The sequence below is a fragment of the Convolutriloba macropyga genome, chromosome 9 (assembly GCF_964194025.1).
Source record: "Convolutriloba macropyga chromosome 9, txConMacr16.3, whole genome shotgun sequence".
Lineage (NCBI taxonomy): Eukaryota > Metazoa > Xenacoelomorpha > Acoela > Convolutidae > Convolutriloba > Convolutriloba macropyga.
Window position 1 is genome coordinate 29,226,841 of NC_134476.1, and position 25,953 is coordinate 29,252,793.

A 25,953-nucleotide genomic window follows, 5' to 3' on the forward strand; every position below is an offset into this window, starting at 1 on the left:
CAGTTTTACATGGTAACTTACTGTATGGCAGCATGTGTTTTTTTTTCTTGAAAATATAAGTTGGAAGAGGACTGATTTCAAAATTTTAAATCTGTACCTTTTTTTTAATAAATTGAGCCTGTGAAGCTGAATTTTAACTTTTATCGTTTCAAAAAACGTGAATCGGATCACCAATGTTTTACTTGGTAATTTACTGTATAGCAGCATGTGCTTTAATTATCAAAACAAAGGGAGAAGAGAACTGATTTCAAAAATATGAACCCACCCATTTTTTAATATAAATTGAGCCTGTGAAGATGAACTTTATCATTTTTCATTCGAAAGAACATGATTTGTGTCCCCACAGCTTTACATGGTAACTTACTGTATAGCAGCATGTTTTTTAATTATAAAAACAAAAAGTGGAGGAGAACTGATTTCAAAGTTTTACATCTGTACCCATTTTTTTAAATAAATTGAGCCTGTGAAGCTGAATTTTAACTTTTATCGTTTCAAAAAACTGGATTCGGATCCCCAATGTTTTACATGGTAACTTGCTGTATAGCAGCATGTGTTTTAATCATCAAAACAAAGGAAGAAGAGAACTGATTTCAAAAATATGAACCCACCCATTTTTTTAAATAAATTGATTCTGTAAAGATAAACTTTAACAAACTTTAACTTTTATCGTTTTAAGAAAACAAGATTTTGATCCCCACAGCTTTAAATTTCAAAAATTTAAATCTGTACCCATTTTTTTTAAATAAATTGAGCCTTTGAAGATGAACTTTAACATTTATCAAATAGGGAATATAACATTTAACAAAAGGAGAAGAGAACTGATCTCATTTTTCTATGAATGAACACCCCCGCAAAAAATTGGTACTGCAGATCTGGACAAGACTGACGACACAAAGTGATGGCCTACACTGACAATTTTTTGTCAATGGATTTTACAAAATTTGTAGAAGCAATTTTTTTCCAGTTTTTTTTCTAATTCAATTCTTTACTCAATCGATTAAATGCACAAAAAACCCCTCTCACATAATGGAGATTGAATTATACAATCATGGGCAATTATATCTGATTGATGCCAATCGCGAAAGATAATGACTCAAATCGTCAAATCTAATTAAATTTGCTTCTGAAAAACACTAATACTAATCCGTCAGTGTATTTGCCATAACGCGTTTGTGGACCAGACTCATTTAACAACCTCGAATTGTTTCAATTCAACCAATTTAGCGAACACAAGTGTTGTCCACATAATTAATGTAATAAGATTGCGTGTGAAATCCACTTGCACCAATTGGTCAATTATGCCCAATTTGGGGGGTCTGTTCTGACCAGTAAAATATCTTTTGGTAATCAAAACTAAGAATTTTTCAGAAAAAAATAGCGTTTTAAATATTTTTCTTCTAAAAATTAGATTTCAAACATGGCATTTGATTAAGAATTAAAATTTGTTGTTGGTTTTCAGCTTCAACGAATCCTTCGAGAATCGTTTAGCTGTTCAGGAAGTCAAGACTCATATATCAATTTTTTTGTCCCATTTTTAATTGGCAGAATTAAAACGTCTTGACTGTTTTTCTTTATTTTCAATCACGCGTCTCTGTTGTTTAGCCTACTTTTTTACAACTCAAAGAATTTGATTTGTATTGGGGCGCTGTTTTTTTAAGGTGTGTTCACACATTTCCATGATTTGTCAAGTCAAATTGGAGTAGTGATTTTGGTCACGCCGAAACAAGAAATGGAGCAGAAAAGCGAGTGGTTTTGCGGCGTAAGATAATGACTCAAATCGTCAAATCTAATTAAATTTGCTTCTGAAAAACACTAATACTAATCCCTCAGTGTATTTGCCATAACGCGTTTGTGGACCAGACTCATTTAACACCCTCGAATTGTTTCAATTCAACCAATTTAGCGAACACAAGTGTTGTCCACATAATTAATGTAATAAGATTGCGTGTGAAATCCACTTGCACCAATTGGTCAATTATGCCCAATTTGGGGGGTCTGTTCTGACCAGTAAAATATCTTTTGGTAATCAAAACTAAGAATTTTTCAGAAAAAAATAGCGTTTTAAATATTTTTCTTCTAAAAATTAGATTTCAAACATGGCATTTGATTAAGAATTAAAATTTGTTGTTGGTTTTCAGCTTCAACGAATCCTTCGAGAATCGTTTAGCTGTTCAGGAAGTCAAGACTCATATATCAATTTCTTTGTCCCATTTTTAATTGGCAGAATTAAAACATCTTGACTGTTTTTCTTTATTTTCAATCACGCGTTTCTGTTGTTTAGCCTACTTTTTTACAACTCAAAGAATTTGATTTGTATTGGGGCGCTGTTTTTTTAAGGTGTGTTCACACATTTCCATGATTTTTGAAGTCAAATTGGAGTAGTGATTTTGGTCATGCCGAAACAAGAAATGGAGCAGAAAAGCGAGTGGTTTAGCGGCGTGATTTGTTTTTTGCTCTAATTTCAAATTAGAGTGAGAAAAAGGTTTTTGAACAAACATTCGCTTTCTCGCTAGTGGGTTTTTTTCGTTCACATGAGGCAATTTCACTTTGATTTTTACTGTTTTTTTTCGATTTTTTGGATCGGATTTTTTTCTAAATGGTTTTCCCAATTCACTCATAGTCCGTTCTAGATCTAGTTTTTTGTTTAGTCAATGAAAATTTTTTGCATTGTACGTCAGGACTTGTCCTGCTATGTTCTGCTTTTTCTTCACCATTATCTGTTGCATTTTTAAAGATAAGCTATTGCTCAAATGCTTTGCAGCAGGAATCCTCCTGATAGATTTCAGTGAGACCAACTCGAAAAAACTTTCTTGTATTCAACTATTTCAAAAAGTGTATTTCCGAAAAGTACAGTGTTCGCAATTTTTATGCTATTCCGTTAATAATTATTTTGTGTGGCAATAAATAAAATGTTTTTGCTTCGATGGGCTGCATTTTTGTTTGATAAAATGAATACTAATTTTAACTAGAAACTAAAGTCGGAAGTCTGTTACGATTTTCTTGCTTTTCAGCAACAACGTTTATCCTGATTTTTTCTACTTAAAATTACTTCAACTTTTTTCCTAATGAAGTGAATTTGGTCTTTTTACGTTAGTCATCTGATCAAAGGTTTATTGCGTTAAGAAAACTTTTTGTCTCAGTTTTTGGCACCATTTAATTGTAAAAGAAATTAGATGTCACTAAAAGCATTTATTTCTTTATAAAATGACCTATTTTTAGATAGCAGTTGCTTTCTGTTAAAATTTACTTTCGGTCTTTGTGCAGTTATTTGATTTGGCTGTCATCCACACGTTCCCAACAAACCACTACTCCAAATTTGCTTTCTAAACAATTTCATGCACTCTCTTTCCGTTGACACCATCCAAAATGCTTTGAATCAAAGCTTTGAAATATCGTTTTTCCATTAATTTAGAAACTTGACTCTCATTTTTTAAAAAGGTTGCCGGCTTTTATGGTGTTAGTTTGGGAGAAAAAATGAAATTGCTCCTTTCAACGTGAGGAAACTTTGAAAAGACTACGCTCTTTTTGCCTCACCAGGTATTTAATCTGACATTGCCTACAATAATGAGTGGGAAGAGCGAAATTGTGAATTAATTTATATAGAAATTAAAAAGAACCCAGTAATTGAAAAACGCAATCTCATTGCAGAGAATAAATCACGACCAGGAGACGTCCATCTGCCTACGGAAATCTGGCCAATCTGCTGCTCTGGACATAACCGTGACTTCCTCTCTTCAACCGAACGTTATTTCTGATGCAGCAGAGATGTCTAGCTATGCAATTGAAGCTGCTGAAGATAGAAAATATGCTCAGTATGAAAATAGCTGCGCTCAAAGAGGACATTTGTTCTTTCCTTGGCAATCGGCGTTTTGGGCAGTCTGTCGAGAACTCTTAAGAAGGCCTTACTACTCATGTCGTTGTTAGCTGGAAGCAGAAATTATTAGTCAGTGGGACATTCCTTTGCCTTCGATAGAGCACTTCAATCACTTTCTATTGTCATTATACAAGGATCACCTACTATGCTGTTGTCGCGAGCTCCGTAGTTGAATGCAGCAATAAGTTGAACTATAAGTCTGATAATTAGCGACCCGATTATGTGGGACGCAATGTGAAGATAATTATTTCTAGTCACTTCAATCAATCTCTTGATGTGTTAGAAACACGCCCAGAATCACTATTGAACTCACCCAATGAAAGGGGAGACTTTTTCAAGCGAGGTGATCCAACAGGAGCGGACATGTGCTCATTTCAAGTTCAATAACGCCAGGAAATCAAAAAACGCTAGTTAAATGGCTGAGGGAGAGGGAAAGAAGCATCAAAGATCCGAGAAAACATTAAGCTTGGCAAAAAGAAATAATCAGCAAACATTTAATTCTTAGATCAAGATAAACCAATATTATTTAATAAGTTATAAATAGACGAATAACTACAATGGGTACGACATTGCTGAATAAGAAGTACAAAAGACAGTAGTAATCCATAGCAAAAAAAACTGGGATAAAAAATTTGTATCGGAATAAATTTTATCGTGACAAAACAGCCGTTGCATTCTAAACTTTAAGCTTAATAGCATCTTATAAAAGAAAGGTTTGAACCATTATTAGCTGCTTAGGAACAATTAACGCAACTTAGCAGCTAAACTTTACGCGAAGTTTCCTGCGTTTTTTATTTACCTTTTGCATCGTTACTATAAAGGTTGATCAGGCAAAAATCAGGAATCGTCCAAAAAGAGCCAGCAAAAAAAAGTTGTTCTCAATTTTTAAACTAAATCTAATTTGAACTGTTTTCATTTTCTATTTTAGAAATAAACCTGAACTAAATTTTGAAAAAATTTGAAAAAAATCTTAGGACGATCAACATCAACTTTTTTTGTTTTATAGTCCAAACTCTGTTTGATGTTTGTGACATTTTACGAACCATATCCAAGACCACATTCAAAATTAAATATGGCAGGAAATCACGTGTTTTAACAATGTTGTGAGCAAGAAATAAATGTGGCAACAAAAAAATCTGTGATGTCGCTGAAACATGAGATAATAAATATTTACGGCCCATTAGGACTACAAAAAATTTACTGAAAGTTGGGTTTTTGTTTTCAAGTGGCTGAGATCTATATGACAATGCTAAGAGACAGATATTTTCCAGACACTTTTGAGTAAGAAAACTTCTTTGGTGTCTTCGAAGCCATATTCAAGATCATAGTTTTTACGACCCACAGAAGTCAATCAAATAGTTATATTATTTCCTAGCCCATGGCTAGCACCTGAACACATAAAAAAAAATTATATGATCACATCGAAAACAGATTTATCTGAACACTTCAAAACTAGATTCATTTGATTACATCAAAACCAAATTTTATCGTTTTTTTGCAAAATCTCAAACTTACTTAACCAACTCATAACTGTTTCTATTCTATAACTGTTTCTGGTAAACAATTCACAATGAAAAATACAATGCAATACTTAGCAATTCTTTTAAAAGAAACTAAAACTTCCGAGAAGAATTGAAAAATGTACTGTGGAAAATGTCAGGTGGAATAAGAACAATTTATGCAATCAAGAGATCTTTCCCAATTCATGCCAAAACTAAAGTTATGAATTCAGTATTTGTAAGTCATTTCCAAAATAGTGCTGTCTTATTGAGTGGAATAAAGGTTTCGCTTCTACTTTTACTTGAGAAACAATTAAACTGAGCAATAAACGCTTGCTTCAACAGAAAAATAATGACTTATTATTATTATATATTATAATGACTTATAAAAATTGAGAAATATAATTTAAATTTAAAGATTGAAATACTTCCATTTTAAATTATTTTGAGAGTTTAAGAAAGCCACTTATTTGCACCAAGTTTTATCGAATAGAGCACCCGATTTCATAAAATTGGTGGTTCCTACACTGCAGCAACAAATTCCCTCCATTTCGATGTTCAGATTACCTTAAGAATTTATATTTGGCTAGAGCTCTGAAGTCTTGGAATTAATTCATCATATCTAATCCACTTAGTAATAGCCGTAAGCTTCAAACTGTGAAAATAAATCAGGGCCCATTTCTTTAGGGAATCTCAAACTATTCATAACCTATGTTTTGGGAGCCAACCATGGAGAGGCTTTACATTAATTGAAATAATTGATATAATTTTGTCCACAAATAAATGATTTTAAATTGTACACTTAAAATAGTTTCTTACTGAAATTATTACTTCATTAAAAATTCTGGGACATTGAATACACGATTGTGTATGGCCTTAGAAACCATTGCATGATCATGCTATGAAATTTGCGTAGGCTTGGATGAAGCCATATATGTTTTTTATGGCATCTACGGAAGGCCAGCACGGCTGAGTGCGTGCGTAACATAGAACCAACATCCGGATAGAGCTTTCAGAGATGAGCTATAAACTAAATAGGCAACTTCTCATTTTTACACAAGTGGTATGAGAAAGTAATGCAATCCAACTTCACGATTGCTCTTATTGTTCCAACCCACTTTAGTGGGGAAGGAACTATATACTCAACTGCTCAACTGTTTTTTTTGTTCAGTCAATTTTCGCTGATCGAAATATTCATCGTACAGGATTGTAAGTGGTATCATTAGAAAGCTTGTCAAGCGTAGAATTTCAAAAAAAAAATCTTTTCGCTCTGTCCGAGGAGTTAAGAGGTTTTAAATGGACCCAACTTCAGTTGTTTTCTTCATATTTTTGATCATTTTTGCTTAAAATTGGATCAATTTTAGCTAAAATATGATAAAATTGTTGAAATATTTGTAAATTTTGAAATTCAGCATTTTTTTTCCTTTTTTTCATCAAAAACGGCATCAAATAAGCCTATGTCCAGTTTTACCTGTGGTGCAGACATGAAAACTGCAAACACAGTGTTCCTTTAGTCAGATATTAGCTAACTGTAGCTCATGTTCCTAAAATTTTCTGGAAACAAAATTGCGGTCTTTCACTTTAAACCGATATTTTTAAGAAATGTAGCTTTTGTTTTTAAAAATTTTCGTTTGTCCAAAAATCTTTTACTCAATTTTTCTAGAATAAATGAGTTTTTTATCAGCCACGCAGCGACGGCAAGCTTGTTCTCAACTGAGTCTGTCTAAGTAATCAAATGTCTATTTCGGTATCAATGGACTTATTAAAAAGCCATTTAAGGCTTCCTGTTGATACATATTGGCATTTTGGTTTTGTAAATCAAAAAGTATCCAAAATTTGTCATTTTTTGATATTGTGACTGTAGTTTAATTGACTATTTCGGATACGTTTAGAACATTTTTTGTTGTAATGTCGAAGAAGCAATATCAGGAGCAATTTTGGTCTAGTTGTGGATTTTTATAGCTCAAAATTTAATCGAATTGTAAGGGAGGGCTGTATATATTTTTTCTCAAATACTTTTGCTTTTTAGTTTATTTTCTATGTTAGATACAGTCCAACATGATTTTAAATCGAACTTCAATTTTTGTCAAGTCATATTTACGTGCAAAGGGAGGCCAATAAAATTACATATTAAATTCAGAGCAAAGCATATGGTTTTTGGCTTTGACACCATTTGCATAAAAATTGTTCGTAAAGTTTTGAGCTCTGACTGTATTTAGTGTTAATGTTCGTTTCTTCTGACTTAGCCTCATTAATGACATGCAGAATTGGCTTCCTAAGCAGTAACAATTTATATCGCTTACTTTTCTAAAATTAACGTTAACGGTTGTTATGCTCTACTTTTAAAGAAATTGTTTTCAAAAAAGTTATGGTAATTTGAGATTTACGAATTTCAATCTAATTTCTGCAAATTGTCGGCAATGTCTCTGCAAAGATAGCGGCTTTCGATCTTTTTCATTTGGATTTTAAAGTAGTCTTCATTGCTTCATTGCTCCATGGTTCTATTTTTTAAATAATGAGTTTTTGGCGTTTATACTTCGAGTTATCAAAATTGTTTTATTTATTTTTGACCGTTTCCAATTTTTGAAGATCCGTGTGGCTGCTTTGTCCAATCTTCACATTAATGGCACCTTAATTACAAGTTTCATATCGCAAAAATGCCGTTGAAAGAAGCCGCAATTGATTATGTTCATTTCTTAGTGAATAGATTTCGATCTTATAGGCTTCGACACCGTTTTCTCGCAAAATTGAATTGACTTTTGATTTGTGCCTGTTTAAGTTCTTGTGTAGTGGTATGACATTCTTGATAATGACACGTCTCAATGGTTTGGTATGGAAGTATAAGCGAAGCCAATTAATGATTTCAGTGGATAGCTGATTGCATTGAATTTAATTGTTTTCGAAAAGTGAAAACGTATTTTTTAATTTTGCCTTCTTAGTTTTCTGTCTAGTTGTTAATTGTTCTAAAGAAAGACAGATCCCGTAGCTTTTCTGATGAAATAAAAGTTCAATTGGTTTAGTTTACTATTTATCGGATGCTTTTTTGACTTTTTTTAGTAAATTTCTTAGGAATAAATCGGTAGACGTTGAGTTTTGGTCGTAAGTAGTACTTGTTGTTTTCATTTGATTTTGTTGTTTGTCTTATCTGATACTCTCCTTAATGGCAGGTATGAGCGGCCTTCCAATGAGTTATTTTTTCATTTATTTATGAGAGCATAAAGCGATTTTTTAAATGGATACACCAATTATCTTCCAACATTAGGTCATTTTTGCAAGTTTTCTATCTCTTCCTCATTTTGTTGACAATTAAGACAAAAACTTGGTCGAGCGGTGTTGGAACATTATTTGCGAACGCACATTAGCGAGCCTCCTTGTATATAATTCATTGAGGTCTACTTTTGACCCATGTGTGATGTTCATATGGTTCCAATTTGTAGGTCACTTTAGAAACTTCCGCATGTGTATTTACACACTCTGTTTGCTTATTCGAATCAACACAGTCATAAATATACTCAATGCAACAGTCAAAACGGGTATTGAGGTGATGCTGTTTTGATCGTAATAACTATTATAACTTTACGAATGGGAGACTGATTTGATGGAAAATCAAAGAATCAAACTAAACAAGATTCTGTTTGAGCTATACTGGTTGCAATTTGCTCGATAGGGTCAACTTAAGATTTGTTCAACAACGACAACTGTATTAATCACCGACAATTTCTGAACAAACTTCTTTGACATGTTCGTTCAATAATTTTGCTACTGTACGCCTCCAGACGAATTGTTTTAAAGTTTATAACAAGTTGTTGTAAGTTATAGCAAGATAAATATCAAGTTAGAAAAGCAAATTTGCCTTTGTTGGGCATACAAAAGTTCAATTTAAAGTATGTCAAGTAAAGCTGCAGATATGACCGACGATGAAGTTTTATACAAGAAGGGAAAAGCAAAAATCAAAAAAATTGTTTCCAAATTGAAGGCTTTAGATTTCAATGAAGTTGACCAAAAAACTCTAATCGATGAGGTGGACTTCGACATTTTGCGACCCATGCTCCTCGAGAGCTCCAAGATGCAGGATATTACCATGGAATTGCTAATGGATTACCAATTTTTAACAGTTCTTCAAAAGATATTTGAGAGGCAACAGAAAGATTCAAAATATTGGTCAGGCAATGCGCATTTGCTTACGCGACTTCTGCGCAGTGTTTTGTATTGGGGGTCTGAAAGTCTAGGAAAGATGTTCTTGGACGTTGAGTTTCCTAAAATTTTGGTTGACAATCTATCGGAAGAACACCTAATGAATTTGACGTCAAAAGAAACAGTCGACCAAGTTTTTGAACTAGTTTGCTGCTGTTACCTCGCCATGAAGTTAAATCCGAACTCCAGGCTTGAGTTCCGAAATCGGGACCTAGTGAAACTTTGCACCCATTTTATGCAAAAAGCGGGTAATGATCGCAAACTTACGAACGAGCTTCTTTTTGTGTTATCGTATGTCGCTGATTTAGATGCCGACCCCAAGGCTCTGAAAGCTACGAATAAAAATCTGTTCTACATCCACGACCGGCTCAAGTTAACTCTTAAAAACGACGATCATAGGTCCGAAATCGGGTTCTCGGCGGCCGAGATTTTTGCTTGTATTTCTCGACTGGCTCTGAGCAGTGATAACGCGATGTTTCTGATTGGCCATGGAATTATCAACACCTGCGAAGTTGTAATTAGCGATGGGTTTAAAGACGATGAAATCCAGATAGCCTTGGAATTTTTATGGACGCTGTCTTTTCAGCAATGTGGTGCGAGAGAGATAAAGAAAAATAAGTATCTTTGTGGTCTGATAAATTCACACAAAAACAGCGACAATAGACATATAAGCGATGCTGCGACTGGAATATTGTTCCAGCTGAATGTTGACGAAGAGTTGTCACAAAAGCTAGCGGGTTTCAAAACCCAAAAGTCGGATGGTCAGCAAGACGAGGCTCGACATATAATGATCAGCTACAGCTGGAACCAATCAGAGGTTACCTGGTTTAACTTACATTTTTAGCTCTCAGACAGACGAATTATTAGTGATTTTCTAGACTTTGTCATGCATAATTGAGCATGCACATTTAAGTCATCTCAATTGTAAAACATAAACAATAATGAATTGTTTGCTCAAATCTTTATATTCAAAAGGAAAAGCGGTGTCGGAAAAACATATTGAGCAAGATTACACTTCCAAGCATTCAAAAGTCAGTTTGCAAATAAATAATTTCAAGAAATTTACTGAGCTAGGAAAATGTATATAAAGTTTATTGGGAAAAAAATCATTTTCAAGAATTTCAACTTCAAACAGATTAAATAAAGCTCTCGGCAAAAATGTATAATTGTAAAAAATACAAAAAAGCAAACACTACACAAAAAATTAAGTTAAAGAAAAGACGAACTTTCATCTTTAAACATAATCAAATATTGGGGCTAACAAAATCAAAAAACCCAGCCCTAAACGAAACCAAAAATAATCGGACAGCAAAAAAAATGTAAAAATGGAAAAATTTGATATTACTGAAAGTGATCTTTGAAATACAGGGGTTTATATCATTAGAAATATTCATCGGACCTGCCAACTATGACTGGCTAGAGCAAAGATCAAGTTCAAAAACAGGGCATAAAAGTTTTCTAATTTTGTTTTTTGATATTGACTCTGTTCATTTTAAAGACACTTTGGGAAGAATTATCAAAAAAAGCCTAGAAAAGTAAACAAAGATTTCATGAACCTTGGCGGAAAATGGCAAAAAGGAAAACCCTAACCCGGCTAGCAGAACATTACAATCCGCTGATAGGAAATTGTGTTTCACAAGTTCAAAGAAAAATATAAACAATGAAATTTAGATTGTAGATACTTCTAATATCAGCTTGTTGAACACCGACATTTCCAATCAATATGACAAGACAGCAAAAACTGAAAAATATCATCTAGAAAAAATCTTATAAGAGACACGGCAAATGCTGCGCAGTAGCAACATATTTCAAAAAAACCATATTATTGTTAGAGAGAAAAAGATCCACCAATTTTTTAATTGCTCATCTTGCCATCAAAACAGACGTTATATTGATATGAACTATGATTGCAGCTAGGATTCATTGATATTTTAGTATTTTAAAAAATGAATAAAAGTCACTGAGATTTAGAAAAAAGCAGGTAAAACCGTTGAAGCTGATTTTTACGACCTGAGGCTAATGTCAAAGCTTTTTTGCTGTGGCTCAAAATTGGTCTTTAAAACCACCTTGTGTCCTCAAAACAATTTTATATTAAATTCAAAAGAAAGCAAAAACGTTTCAAATGCCGCATGATGTGGAGAAAAATGTAGAAACCACGACAATTTTTTATGGAAATTCCAATATATATATATATATATATATATATATATATATATATATATATATATATGATGACATGAGATGAAAATATATGACTTGTTCAAGGGCCCAATGGAGTGTAACTATTGTCAATTTGGAAACTTTTAACTAAAAGCCCTGCTCTAAATTTAGGAAGAAGAGTGAAAAGAGTGCACTATGTTTGGCTCAATAATTTCGAAAACTATTTTCACCTTGAATTTAAAACTTATCAACAAACTCTGTATCGTAAGCCTTCGAAGGATAAATACATATAACACAAGGACTCCAATGCAAATTAGTGACATCACGGATTTAACTGTTTATCCCGTTTTGAAAAGTGAATGGAAATAATGGGTGAACAAATCTTTCAAAGAAAAAGACAGCACCAACACAATCAGAACTTTTTGAATATTAAAAAATAGGAGCACAGTAATAGACACCTGAGAAGATGACGACGACTATTAAATATACGCTAAATATACGCTCAATATACGCTAAATGCACATATACTTGGCAAAGATGTCATAAAAGTAAAGCGCCATCTCATTGGGTAAAAACAGCAAAAACTGAAAAATTCTGAATTTATGAGTCTCAATTTCTCGTCGAGAAACGGGAAAAAATGAAAGAAAATCTCTTCCACATTGTATTCACTTTTTCGAGATTTCTGAATTATACCACTTTTGTATGTGTCTGGCAAGGATATCGGATGGCTAAAATTAGCTTAACAACAAAGTAGGGCTGGTATACAGTTCCTAACCACCATTTCATTCCGTACTGGAACAATAATTGCGTATGGAATATTTCATTTTTTAACAGTTTACGAAAAAGTCAAAATTCAAACTTAATCGATCAGATTATGGCAAAAAATCTATTAGCGAGCGCTGCAAAGTTTGAAATTTTTATTCAGATTGCTCGTGCACTGGCAGAACGGCTTAGACTTGAAGATGGTTGTAGAAATGTGTGGCTGGACATAGAGAAGATGGAGGGTAATATATTGGAGAGGATGGCTGAGGGGGTGGAGGGGGCGAGTGTGGTGGTGTGCTGCTACTCTGAGAGCTACAAGAACAGCCAGGCATGTCGCTCAGAGGCAGAGTACGCATTCAAACTCAACAAACACATCATATATATTAACACACAGGCCGACTACGAAGCTAATGGATGGATCGGCGTCTTGATGGGAAATAATCAGCATTATGAAATGACGGATAGCGTAAAATTGAACAAAATTTTACCAGATTTGACTGATAGAATCAAGCAATTATCAACTGGTTATCAACCAAATCAAGTTGTTGAGATGCAGACTTTGCCTTACTGTGAATCTACATCAGTAACGGCGTCTGAGAGTGAACAAGAAATCAGCTACGTTTCCTGGAATTGCGAGCACGTCGTGAACTGGATCAGAATGATGTCTCTCAAAACGGACATAGAGGGAAAGACACGTGAAGAGGGTGTTAATGGGAACACGCTTGCGGAATTGCAGCATTGGCAAATTGGATCTCCCGACTTCTTCTTACGATTCTGTGAATCTTCTCTCGGAATGCACGACCCAATGGACATTTTGGTTTTCAGCCGAGAATTGAGGCAATTGAAGTAAATGCTCATGCCAGAAATAATTGAACAAGAATAAAATACTCTGCAAACTTAATTTCACATCACTGGGATATTTACCGTTTGTGCCCCCCCCCATACCAGTATGTTATGAGCCCCCCAGTTACAGAGCACGTGTCATTACAAATCATGTAAAAATTTGGTACATGAGTAGCGGGATTGCTAATGATGTGCACCGACTAAACTGGGGTGGGGGGCATAAATGGAAAACAGTCCCATGAATGATATGTCAGCATAAACTTCAGTTTAAGAAAAAGAGACAAAAAACATTTGAACTTATTGCAAAAACGAGTTCTCTCATCATAATAGTAATTGTTGAACTCAACGAAGACACGTTCTCCATCACCCTTCCAAACAACTGAGGAGCACGGTTTTATCGATATCAACGCGAAGTTGCTTAATTTATTCGAGAGCTCCTTTCTTGTTCCCATAAAATTAACCTTCTGAAAATGACTAGTTTTATTTACAAGTCAGGTGCATAAAAAGGACTATCAACCAAACTTTTTCTACAACCATGGTATGCACCATATACGTAAAACCATTGACTTTTGTTGTACATTTATTATAACTGGTCCTTGTTGCAATTTTGTCAATCCCGGTTCGAGGTTTTTGGTGACTTTTTGGAAGAAATGCGGTGCATGCGGCGATTTCTTGCCTATATTTCACTGCATTTCACCGTATTTCTTACAAAAGTCACCGCGAAATTCACCGCATTTGTTACAAAAAATTCACCGCATCCACTTTTGTGGTAAATTAATGTAAGAAATGCGGTGAATGCGGTAAGAAAAATAATTCACCACATTTCACGTACTTTTTACAAAAACTCACTGCGAAATTCAGCGCATTTCTTACAAAAATTCACCGCATTCGTTTTCCAACGTTTGCTTAAATTCACAAGAAATATGATAGAAGTAAGTGACAGTTGGCGCAGTTGAACAAGGAGTTCAACACATGCAGGAGTTAAGAGGTTCAAACCCGTGTATGGAAGCGTCTTTTTTGTAGGAATACCGAGAGCGCGGTGAAAATAAATAATTCGCCGCGATTCACCGCATTCACCGCAAAAAGATGTAAGAAATACGCGGTGACAATTTTTTTTCACCGCATTTCACCGCATTTCATACGAAAGTTCACCGCGAAACCTCGACCCGGGATTGGAAAAAACCAAAACTGTCAGCTTTTCCAAAATTTTGAATGACATATTTGCAAACTGTCAACATCAAAGAAATCTATCCAGTTCTATAAAATGTTTTCTACGAAAGCAAGCAATTATCATTTTTGATTCGAATTCTTTTGAAGCGCAGTTATAAATTATAACTATAAAACATCCAATCCAGCTTCTTTGAGTTTCGAGATTGCATCTAGTTTTTATTCACTGAGGGCAAGCAAAGCGTGTCTCGAAATAATCATATTTGAGATTTATTTTGAAGAAATAAACATCGGTATTTGCTAATTTAAAAGAATGTTTTTTGCTTACGTTGTCTATTATCCCAGTAATTTCTCGATCCAGCTTAATGTGAAGATTACGTCTGTGGTCATTTACTTTCTTTCACCGGAATCGAAAACAAAATCATCTTAATTTTATTTTCACAAAATGCTAATTTAGACTTCGATTTCTTCTTTAGCAGATGAAATCTGACTTTATTTCGGACTGTTTTTGTTCGCTTTTCACTGAATGAAACTTAATCTTTTTATTTGACTGAATAAATTCGCTGGATACGTTCATCCATCAATCCGCCAAGCGTTTTATCTGACCTCTTTTTGATCAGAGCTCAATTTTTGAAATTGTTGAAGATGCACTTTAAGAAGAAGGAAAAATTTGACCCTTGACACCTCGTCGTTCAATTCCATTTGGGATCAATTTGATCATGTCGCTCTTACGTGGCGCGCCTCCAAAAACTAGTTTCGAACTGCCTATTATCAATAGTGCTGTCAAGTGTAACTTTAAATTTAAAACACATATTCGAACTTGAAATTGTTTTAAATAATGAACAAAATTTCTTCATTGCCACGAAACGGAGTTTAATCATTCATTTCGCGAATCATCTTTATTTTGAAACAAGTCAATGGCCAGAGTCACAGCTTGATAATATAAATAGAATCAAGATTCAGTTCCAATTAAGTCAACTCCCGAAGCGCATGACTGAAGACAAGGATGTCAAGCGAATCTTTTAAACCAAGTGAATTTTCACAAACTTTCCAAAAAATGTCTGGAGCCGTAGTTTGCCATAGTTGTAACTCCGCCAACACTCGACCATCAATTCTTCTTAAGTTTTCTTTGGTTTCAAAGCGATCCTCCAATTTGATGGACCACAGCCATTTCCTCACATAATCGCAGTTCCAGTGCTGAAAATTGGATTTATCTGTACCTGAGCTGCAAACTGGAATACTGTCTGTTAGACTCCGAGGTTTGGAATCAAAATCATTAGATTCCTGAACTGTTTGGTTGTTCAATTTATCAATTCTATGCGCTATTTCCGACAGTTTTTTTTCCAAGCTCGTTTTGTCGGTGACTGTATAGTACATAACATTGCCCATCATAACGCCCAGCCATCCATTTGGGCTGTAGTCTGTCTGTGTCTTGACATATATGATGTGTTTGTTGAGTTTGAATGCGTACTCTGCCTCTGAGCGACATGCCTGGCTGTTCTTGTAGCTCTCAGAGTAGCAGCACACCACCACACTCGCCCCCTCCACCCCCTCCGCCATCCTCTCCAATATATTACCCTCCATCTTTTCTATATCCAACCACACTTTTCTACCTCCGTCCACTTTCTTCAAACGTTCTGCTAACTCACGGGCCACCTAAAAAGTGGTTAAAACTGAAAAATATCAGCGTATTTTCAATCTCGTATAAACCTCAGTCGCAATGAGATGATTTACCTTGTAGGAATCTGACACAATCTGTAAAACTCTTATAACACGATAAAATTTAAGCCAGATTCCTGTAACTCCACCCATTTTTGGGAGGAATGACCACAGCATAACTTTTTTGCAGCCAGATTCCTACAAGATAAATATTTTTGCCAGATTCCTGCAAGAGAACTTCTGTTCTGCATTAATTTATAATTTGTTGACAATTTTCAAAATGATTGCTAGATACCCGGGCCAACTCCGAATAGTTATCTTGTAAGATCTTACAAGATTCTGACAGAATCTTACAAGAGGAGGCATTGTCTTATGAGATTTTCTGACAGAATCTTAAGCGATAAACATTCGTCTTACAAGAAAGCCATTCGCCTTTCAAAATTGTATAAGATAACCCTTTGTCTTACGTTAGTACTTCCGTCTTCAAATTGCATTTTCGATCGTAATATTTATTGGGCAAGAGTTGCAAGCTTTTTATGTTTTTCCTAGTTCATTAGCAAGTAAGTTATAAATTAATTTTGATTTTACAGACAACGGCAAAGCTGTGAAGGGGCTTCTTACCTCAAGGATTTGCAAATTTTATATCCAATTTTTTCCTCAAAGAACTCAATTATGCTCGCTTGTTTTTTATTTCAATTACAAAGTCTCTTGAAATGGCAAAAAAACAAATAATGATATTGGAAATTTGCTTTTTGATGGCAGTACAAGAATTCAGTGAATAACGATCTTTTAAGTTTGCAAGAATCTTACAAGGTAACCATTTTTCTTACAATAATCTTTCAAGATAAACATTCCCGTTGCAAGATTGTACAACAAAAAAATTTTTTGCGAGAAATTTTTAAGAACTTTTATGATAAGTCTGGCCACAGATACTTATGAATTTCGACCTTTTCGTTATTTTTTGTCCCAGTTAATCAGTCTCCTGTAAAACTAGTAACAATTTTACAAAACAAAACCATTTTTATTCAGGTTTCAAATAAGTTGCAGATGGCCTATATTTAAATATTTGCATTAAAAGAGACAGATTAAATTTACTTGAGCGTGGATTCAGGGACAAAAAAAACAAATGTTTGAGTAAAATATGGACTATGCGCACTACAGAGACACGAACAAAGAATATGAACTGGTTAATCATCACGCCTGACCATCTTCATTCAAGCTGTGTTTAATAATTTTTAAATTGTTAGGGTACTTTTATTCAAACTAAAAAGGAACTAAATAATTGCATCAAAAATTAAGATGAGCAAAATATAGATTGTCAGGCAATTGCAGTACCTGTGCACCAATGAATCCAAACCAACCTTTTTGAATTTAACTTTCGGAACCTTGAGAGGTAACCCTTTTTCTACCAAATTTTTGCAAGATAAAGAGTTGCCAAATGTTTTTCCTAAAGGAAAGTGGAAGACTTTTCTGTTTGCGGAGTCAATCAGTTTCTGGCAAAAACTTCACGCAAGAAAAAAGATAATTAGAAAAACGAAAAAAAAAATAATTTAGAATCAAATAATGCAAAAATTTGTACTTGAAAATCATTCTGTCTCGACCAGGTTTCTAATATACTGAATATCATTGACAAAAAATATAGAGAAATAAAATTATAAAATGAAATTTCTGGAAAAGATTTTCTGTACAAGAAGTCATATATACTGAAGCAAACACATTTTCAGCATACATATTTAGCAAAGTTGATTTTGTTCAATCCACATTTTAATTAAAAGCTGCTAATTTTACACAGAGATCTAAATGCATTTTTTAAATGAATTAAATAAAAATAATTACCTGAACCCGCGATTAACAGAGCCATTATAAAAGGAAACAATAACTTGAGAGCGCCATTGAGAAAAGCTGTCGATATCTCTTTGCGTATAATACGTTAAAATTTTCTAATAAAAACTAAAGTTTGCTGGCAAGCAACAATTCCATCTCAATTAGTGAAACTAAATAAAACTAAGACATCAAAAATAAAAAAAAATTAGAGCTAATTCAGTGCGTCGCATGCGTTTCTGGAAGGGTGAAACTCTTTGCCCAAAAAAAAATTGCGATTTCCAGCTGTTGATGATTTTGCAGCACGTAAACACACACACACACACACACACACACACACACACACACCTATATATATATATATATATATATATATATATAAAATATATATATACATATATATATACATATATATATATATATATATATATATATATATATTCATATACATATATATATATATATATATATATATATATATATATAGATGTATATATATATATATATATATATATATATATATATGTATATGTAATTATATCTTAATATTTGAAGTTGACTTTTGTTTTAATATTTTTATCCCAATTGTTTTTTCCCATTTCACAAGAATCACCTGACAACTATTTAATTTCTTATGTGCTGAACTTTTTCGCTAATTTTTCCCAACTGGGTCCATTTTATTCTATCGACATGGGCGGTGTCTTTCACTTTGTTTTTTCTGGGGTTTCAACACTAAAACAGTATGTTCGAAAATAATCAAAAATCGTCAGCATTATGACTGAGGAATATAGCACTGAACTTAAAAAAGAAAATTTACTCAACCTATGTCTTATTAAATCAAAATTATCCGGGTGTTACTCGTTACTGACTTTAGCTTTATTTCTATCTCATGGGTTGAAATATATAGCAAAAATGAATTTAGTTGTTTTTAGTGTTGCGTGTTTATGACACGTAAAATACATATTTTGATTTTGAAGATGTTATTGACCAGCAGTTACACAGCAGTAAAAACCTATTAATCATTTTCCAAAAATCTTTTCCAGTTTCTTTTCCAAAATTTTCCAAAAATCAATTTTATTCCCTTAACCTAAATTGATAAAATTGACCCAATTTTTTCTACCAACAACACATGGTTTGCAAGCTTTTGCTATCGTTTGTTGAAATAGATAAAGTCTTTCATAATTTCCTTAGAAAATTCTAAAGGAGCTGCAAACTTTAGCTAGGTTTCTAAATTTTTTCTTTTTTTCTATCTTTGGTCTTTAATAGAATGAAATTTATTCCCAAATTTAATTCAAAGAACAGCGCATCGCTGTAAAACAAGGTTCCCAAGACTGCATTATTTTGAAAAATTCGATAAAAAGTTTTTAATCAGTTTGACTTAATTTCATATTTCTGGAATGTTGATATACTTTTTGCTTTTAGATTAAAGAAGACGAGAGGATTACTGTAATGAATGGAAATCTTTTCTATGTAGATAATTTTAGAAGAAATGGGATAAAATAGAAATAGTTCATATGGTAAACTTCTTAGTCAACTTCTCCTTATTCGGTACTTATAGTGTTATAAACATCTCAACAACATCTCAAACAACTCAATTCGTTTTTTTGCAAAGAAAAAGTAGTAATTTGAAATCTAGGGAAATAAAAAGTGCAAATATCTAAAAAGAAAAGCTAAATTTTCATTAGTTTTGCAAAAAGATCGAGAAAAAAAAAGAAAAATAACAGAAAAGCAAAACAACTTTTGGATGTTACTGTCATCTGTTCAGTCTTTGCAAACTGTACCTTTAGCCAAAAAAATTGATTGAAACAGGGTGTTTTGTCCAGAAATAATTAATTCCGGTATTTTGTTCGTAAAATAGAGAACTAGCAAGCTCAATTTATTAATTTTTTGTGCCAATGGCTATTTAGTTTGTTCTTATTGAGCAAAATCGAGAAAAAACAGTAAGCCAAAATTTGTAAAATCTGCTAAATTCGCAAGAATCAGTTCGCTGTGAGCCAAAACCACAGGAACATGATAAGTGAAAAAACCTGTAAACAACGTTGTAATGTAACGTTCAAAATTATACTCTTACACTATTTTCTCTAATAATTAAGAGGGGGAATTTACATTACACCCTTATTCCTGCTTAACAACATCATCTCGGGGGAACAAGGAGCTGGATGTAGAATTCATCATCTTCTCGCTTCTTAAGAACTTAGGTTTTGACAACTCGAAACAAGCGCAATTCGAAAAACCTTTCAATCAACATATTCTACGGTCCACGGTCTTTCGAGTGATACTATTTATAGCTTTCTATGAGAAATAGATCAATCTGAGCGAAAATTGACCGAACAAAAAAAGTACAAAAGTACCCTTTGAGTATTAAACCCCTCCACATTCAGAAAGATGCCGGAAGAATAAGGCTGCATTTATCAAATTACAACTTAAAATCATGGCGTCTATCTAAAGTTGTCGCGACAAAGCTTTCATAAAATGAGAGTTTTAAAAAATGAATTTTTTTTAAGTAATCATAAAATACCTCAGCCTGTTGCCAACTATAACTGATCATGATGTGTTTAGGCTCTTCGTCCTGCTGAGCAACAGATGTCCCTTGTGTCTGTTTATCCTGTGCAGCTACTTTTGAGGTCTCCTGGTCCACGTTTAACTGGAATGAAATCCCGTTTGCAGCTTGAGCTATCTTGGCATCCTCATCTTTCTCATACGACTTGATGACGTCAACTAAAGTTGTGTTTTCCTTAATCTCGGTGCATCCTTTCTTCTGGAACGACAACGTCCACAAAATCTCCAGCGCTTGTTTAACTTCATCTTGGCTAAACTTGGCTTCAATTATTATCTGGCAAGATTTGACGATTCTATGCTCTATGAAGAAACTGGCATTGCTGTTGTGCAAAGCCAACCGCGACACGCTGGTTAAGATTTCAGCCAGCGCGTATCCGCCCTCCGACGATTTGTGGTCGTCGCGTTCCAAAGCTTGTTGGAGCCCGCAATAATACAGATAGTACAAATTGATCTGAGCGGTTCTGAGAGCCTCGGGGTTCGCGTCGAAATCCGCGGCGTAAGAAAGGGCGAATAAAAATACCAATTCTTCTTCAGAATTCCAGTACTTAGAGGTATTTTCAGCGTAGTGATTGCAAACTTCAACCAACCCGCCTTTTCTGAACTCTATAATGGTTGCTGGGCTGACTTTCATTGAGTTGTAACAACACGCGACTAAGATTCTGACACGACGTTTTTTGTCATTTTCGCTGTTGAGATTTAAGTGGTATATCTCAAACAGAGCTTTGAGTAGAGTCCTGTGCAAACTCAATTCGAATACTGAATCCGCCATTTTTCCAGAACCATTTGCCACAATTTGGGATAGCAGAAGCAACATGTAATATATGTTGGCTTCCCGATACGCGCCACTTTTCTGGACATTATCCAGTTTACTGTCAATTATAGAGAGCAGCTCGGAATCGACCATCAAGTTGCTAATTGATTCTTTCAGTTCGGCTGAAGCTGTTTTCGTAGTTTCAACCAATTCAAAATGAAGTTCGACTAACGAATCATCGAATTTTGTGTCGTTGAAATCTGAATTTCGAAGTTTTGAGAGTAATTTTACAACTTGTAGCTCTATATCGTAATATTTAGTCTTTTCAACAATATCTAACTCAATTTCTTCTTCCTCTGTTGCCATAGTTTGTTATTTTTGCTATTATTGCTACAAATTATTGAAGAAAATTTTGAGTTTTTGTTGAAAAGAGAATTGTGGTTGTCCGTTAATAAGACTGACTACTTCAAAAATTGCTGTTTGCCAAAATCGAAACCTGATTTTCGGATGCTAAAACTTTAGCGATGTTGAAATTTTATTTGAGCCGAATGAAGTTATGGTCAATTATTCCACCAAAGTTATCAACAGAGTTTGTGTTTATTATAGAACGCAATGGTAGAAAAAGAGAAATTGATTGCTGTAATGCTTAGCATAAACTAGACAGCTATTTGTAACGCAAACAGGCTTACGATTACTGCGTACAATTCACCAATCACCTTCCATTAGAATACTCCAACAGATTTTGCAGTCTTAATGCAGTTACCATAAGCTTATGGTGCTTTATATTTTCGATGCTGTTGCTTGCTCCCTTCATTTAATTTTGTACCGTAAAGATTTCAGAATATCAAAGTGGTTACTCAAATTCAATTATACACAATAATATAAATGACCAAATCAAAAATGTGAACAAAAGTGTAGAATTTTGTATTTTTGTCGTTAGAAGGCTTCTAGCTGGGGAATGGCTAGCGCCCAAAACTCTATCCGAAATCCGAAAGACTTGTTTGATGGTTCCTCTTGTTGTAGGGAATGTACTGTGTTGTCCCCAAAAAATTTGCTCTCTCGGCAGCTTGAAAACTTCACTCGGTGAACAAAAATGTTGGTATTCTCTGATAATTGAGTTAATATTCAAAATATATAATACCAGCAACAAGTAAAGTTATCGCCAGAGGAACATAATTGAGTAAATTCAACAATCAAAAGGAATTTTACTTTGAAAACTAATTACCGTTCCAAACTAAATCAAACCAATTCAATCACTATCCTCAAGTATCCACAAATCAGTCAAGTTACCTCGTAATCCAAATAACTCCAGTAAGATCTGCCTCCCAGTAGCTCTTTTAATGGCCAGAAACTTATTATCCCCTCTACCAGAAGTTTCAAATTACTATGCAGCTTTATTAACTGCAACTACGAAATTATGTTCTTTCACCAAGAACTCACTAGAAAACTAAAATTTTCTCTCACTTGGGAACAAACTGCTCCACACGGGCTTTCTCTCTCTCTCAGCATTGACTGACAAACCACTGCTCTTAAGCATCGTAAGTCTTTCTCTCCGACTCGCTCTTTCGCGTCTGGTTTTTCTTGTGCCTAAAGGTGCTCAACCTTATAAATTTTATCAGTAAAACGTAACGAGTCGCTCAATTTCGGATTTTTGACCTAACATATAAGGGCAATAACGGGCGTGGAATGATGGTCATGCACTCTTATTTATCTTATTTAAATGTTTGCTCAAGAGGACCGGAATTCCGTAGACAACTCGCTTTGATAACTTCAAGATCCAACAAAAGTAATGTTTCATGTTCAACAGTTCGTATACAAGAACATGCCTTCTTTTTTATCTTTTTCCAGCTATAGATACTCGTTTGATTGAGCCTATGATTTCTTTTGCTCCCCTAAGGACCTGTAATTGATTTGACCGATTTTCAGCTGTTTTCTTATAAACACAAGGACGGAAAAATCTAAGAAACCTAGATCTTTCTGCCTTTTTCTCTGTAGAGTATTCGTCATCGTTAACATCTTGAATTTCAACGATAACTTAGTTTGTTCATCGCGTTCCATTGTGCTTTTTGCTAGATATTTTGATTCTGGGAATGAGGCTGTTTCTTTCATTAAAGTACATCAAAAAATCAATTACCGCCTCTTTTTAATTTGTTTTAAAAGCAAAAGAAACAGCTTTGTGTTAGCAGGAAAAATTCACCGGTTTTTCCAAAGCATATTCAGGTTACCAAAAATTTACATTTGAGTTCAATCGAACCTAAGGTTGTAGGGTTTTGAGAAATCGCAGGTGGGTAGCAGCCTTTGTCTTCTTTTATTCGCTTTAAATTATACTCAGAACTAATTCAAAGCAAAATTTAGTTCTATCTGAAACATTGAACTCACTTCATAACCCGTTATTTCCACTAAAAATTCTCTTTTGCATACTTTTTAACCCCCAATAATTTAGTTACTGCTTTTTCTTGACAACAATGATTCCTTCCATATATTTACCATATGATTCCCCCCGTATAATTACCAAGACACTAGTTTTGTTACCTTTTTCTAGCTCTGGTTTCAATTAGACCAGTTGACCTTCCCAAGTTTTCCCTAATTAATTCACTTGACCGACAGAATTAAAAGAAATAAAAGAACACAACAGTTACTGGGATTATGACCCAGATTTGTTCCGCATGTAACCCTTAGTCACAAATTCACTGTGACAATAGCACTGCACTGGATATTCCTTATGATTACCTAACGACATTTCATCAAAAACTACAAATAAATAGACAAACCAACAAAACTTTTTCGGTTTCCTGATTCAGTTTCCTTGTTTCAACTCCTCGTTCGTTTTATTTTTCAATCACCTATTTGTTTTGCTTCATTTTGCCATGGAACCCAGCCCGTTTAGTTGTTCTGCATAGAATCTAAACGCTTGTTGAATTACACAATAAAAGTATGAGCTCTTAATCATCAAAAAATTTTAAAGTTTTTGCTCCGATCATTCGCAAAACAAAAACAATTATTAAGTCTAATTTTTTACCATAAAATATGGTTTACTTTTTACACAATTAACTTTATGACAACATTTTCATCTATTTTTTACTTTTTTTGGCAATGGGTAATCTTTAGGGGCAAATAAACATCCTTTTTCGTAAAAAAATATGCAAAAAACTTGCCGACAAATTCTTCAAAGCATATATTTTGTTTTCCTCCCCTTTTAACAATAATTTTTTCATTTTGACACACCCATTATATACTCTCTGAAGCAATAAACTGTGAGACAAAACTTAAAAATAAATTAAAAAATTTCAAAATTTCAAAAATAAATATCATTGCTTTTCCAAAACTGTTCCAAATTTTTTTTGCTGTAACCAAACTTGGTTCCTTCCGTTTGATGAATTTCGAGGTTCGTTTCAAATGTTTCTGACAACTTGATCACTATGCGAAGCTAGTCTCTCTTTTGTTTACATAACAAATAAAGACAAATTCCACTCCAAATTACATCACTCAACCTCGTTCCTTTTGTTTACATAGTCAATATGCTCATCAAGATTAGCTCCTAAACTCAGCAAACTAATTAAACACTCAAAATCGATGTTTCAATGATATGTAGGTTCAACGATTTAAAGAAGAAAATCCACACACCTCCCTCCTATACTATTGTTCTCCCGAATAGTAAAAAACGTCCTTCCCTGTGTACTAGCACATTTCCCGCTTTGCACACAGCCAGCTGTTTTTTAGGAACTTTGTGACCCTACGTTAGAGTGAACCATTTAATTAGAGCTCCAAGTAAATAAAGGTTGGATAATGCCCTGAGCACCGTTAAGTGATTAAATTATTACTAGAAGATATCAGCAGGATCATATATATAAATCAATCAGTCAATTAAGTGTTTTTGAAACAAAAGCACGCTCGCTGTAAAGGCGCTCACAATCAAAAAAAAACCTTTACAAACAACCCTTAATCTGTCTAATCTTAACCTAATTTCCGACATTACAATTAAACTGGTCATCATTTTCCAATCGTTATTGTCATTTAGGGCATATGCACTTCTTTATTAATAGCAGATTTATTGGTTCCAGCATGAACTTCTAATTTAATGTATTGTCTAATAATTCAAAATCATAAGAGCTGCCTTCTTGTTAGATTAGACCTACCAGCTCTCACCAAAGGCTATTGAAATTAAAAAAACTTGTCACACTCTTCTTTCTCCCTGCGATGCTTAAAGGGATGTCCGCTCCAGACTCATTCTTCGACCTTTTTTCGTTTTCGCCACACGCCCCTGGACAATTGATACTCCAGGTTCATTTTGTGCCATTTCTCTTTCCAGCTAATACTTAGTCCTCCAAAGAACTCAGGGTACTCCAATTCCAGACTTCTCTGATGGTCACTCGCCATCAGCAATTTTGGGGAAGAACTGCACGGCATTTCACGCCTATATTTTACCATCTCTTCTTGTCCAGATGCGCCCACCAACAGGTGATTTCAATCAGTACCTAATGCGTTCTTGACTTCAAAAGGGGCCAAAATTACTCCTCAATTGCACTTTGTATGAACTCTGCTTTCTTTGGAAAACCGGTAATTGCAACATGGGAGGAACCAATTTTTCGTCTTTGACGTCGGAACGGAAAAATTGAAGCTGAGAATTCACAAAACTGTTCTCTTTGCGATCTCCAATTACCAAG

At 34.2% G+C, this 25,953-nt stretch overlaps 2 protein-coding genes across 3 annotated transcripts; one reads left to right on the forward strand and one right to left on the reverse strand.

Annotated features, from left to right (window-relative positions):
- Positions 1-9,162: 9,162 nt before the first annotated feature.
- On the forward strand, positions 9,163-13,800 carry LOC142345314 (uncharacterized). The gene is made up of 2 exons (XM_075397309.1): positions 9,163-10,384; positions 12,653-13,800. The coding sequence occupies exons 1-2, from the start codon at positions 9,260-9,262 to the stop codon at positions 13,337-13,339; spliced, it is 1,812 nt and encodes a 603-aa protein (XP_075253424.1). The 5' UTR covers positions 9,163-9,259; the 3' UTR covers positions 13,340-13,800.
- A 1,541-nt stretch (positions 13,801-15,341) lies between these two features.
- LOC142345315 (uncharacterized) lies at positions 15,342-21,927 on the reverse strand. Of its 2 annotated transcripts, XM_075397311.1 has the most exons (3): positions 21,755-21,927; positions 20,498-21,591; positions 15,342-16,155 (listed from the first exon to the last, which is right to left on the reverse strand). In XM_075397311.1, exons 2-3 carry the CDS (start codon positions 21,440-21,442, stop codon positions 15,469-15,471), a joined length of 1,632 nt encoding a protein of 543 aa, XP_075253426.1. In that variant the 5' UTR covers positions 21,443-21,591; positions 21,755-21,927; the 3' UTR covers positions 15,342-15,468. The 2 variants fall into 2 exon arrangements, with proteins under 2 accessions (XP_075253426.1, XP_075253425.1); XM_075397310.1 differs by having other exon boundaries at positions 20,498-21,927.
- Between the last annotated feature and the right edge of the window lie 4,026 nt (positions 21,928-25,953).

Bases quoted from the DNA above. Each gene is read 5' to 3' on its own strand.
- LOC142345314 (XM_075397309.1), top strand. From the start codon at position 9,260: ATGTCAAGTAAAGCTGCAGATATGACCGACGATGAAGTTTTATACAAG. The intron at 10,385-12,652 runs GTTACCTGGTTT...ATTTTTATTCAG, and splicing joins ACAGCTGGAACCAATCAGAG to ATTGCTCGTGCACTGGCAGA.
- LOC142345315 (XM_075397310.1), bottom strand. From the start codon at position 21,655: ATGGCAACAGAGGAAGAAGAAATTGAGTTAGATATTGTTGAAAAGACT. The intron at 16,156-20,497 runs GTATTTTATGAT...ACCACTTTTTAG, and splicing joins ATAGTTGGCAACAGGCTGAG to GTGGCCCGTGAGTTAGCAGA.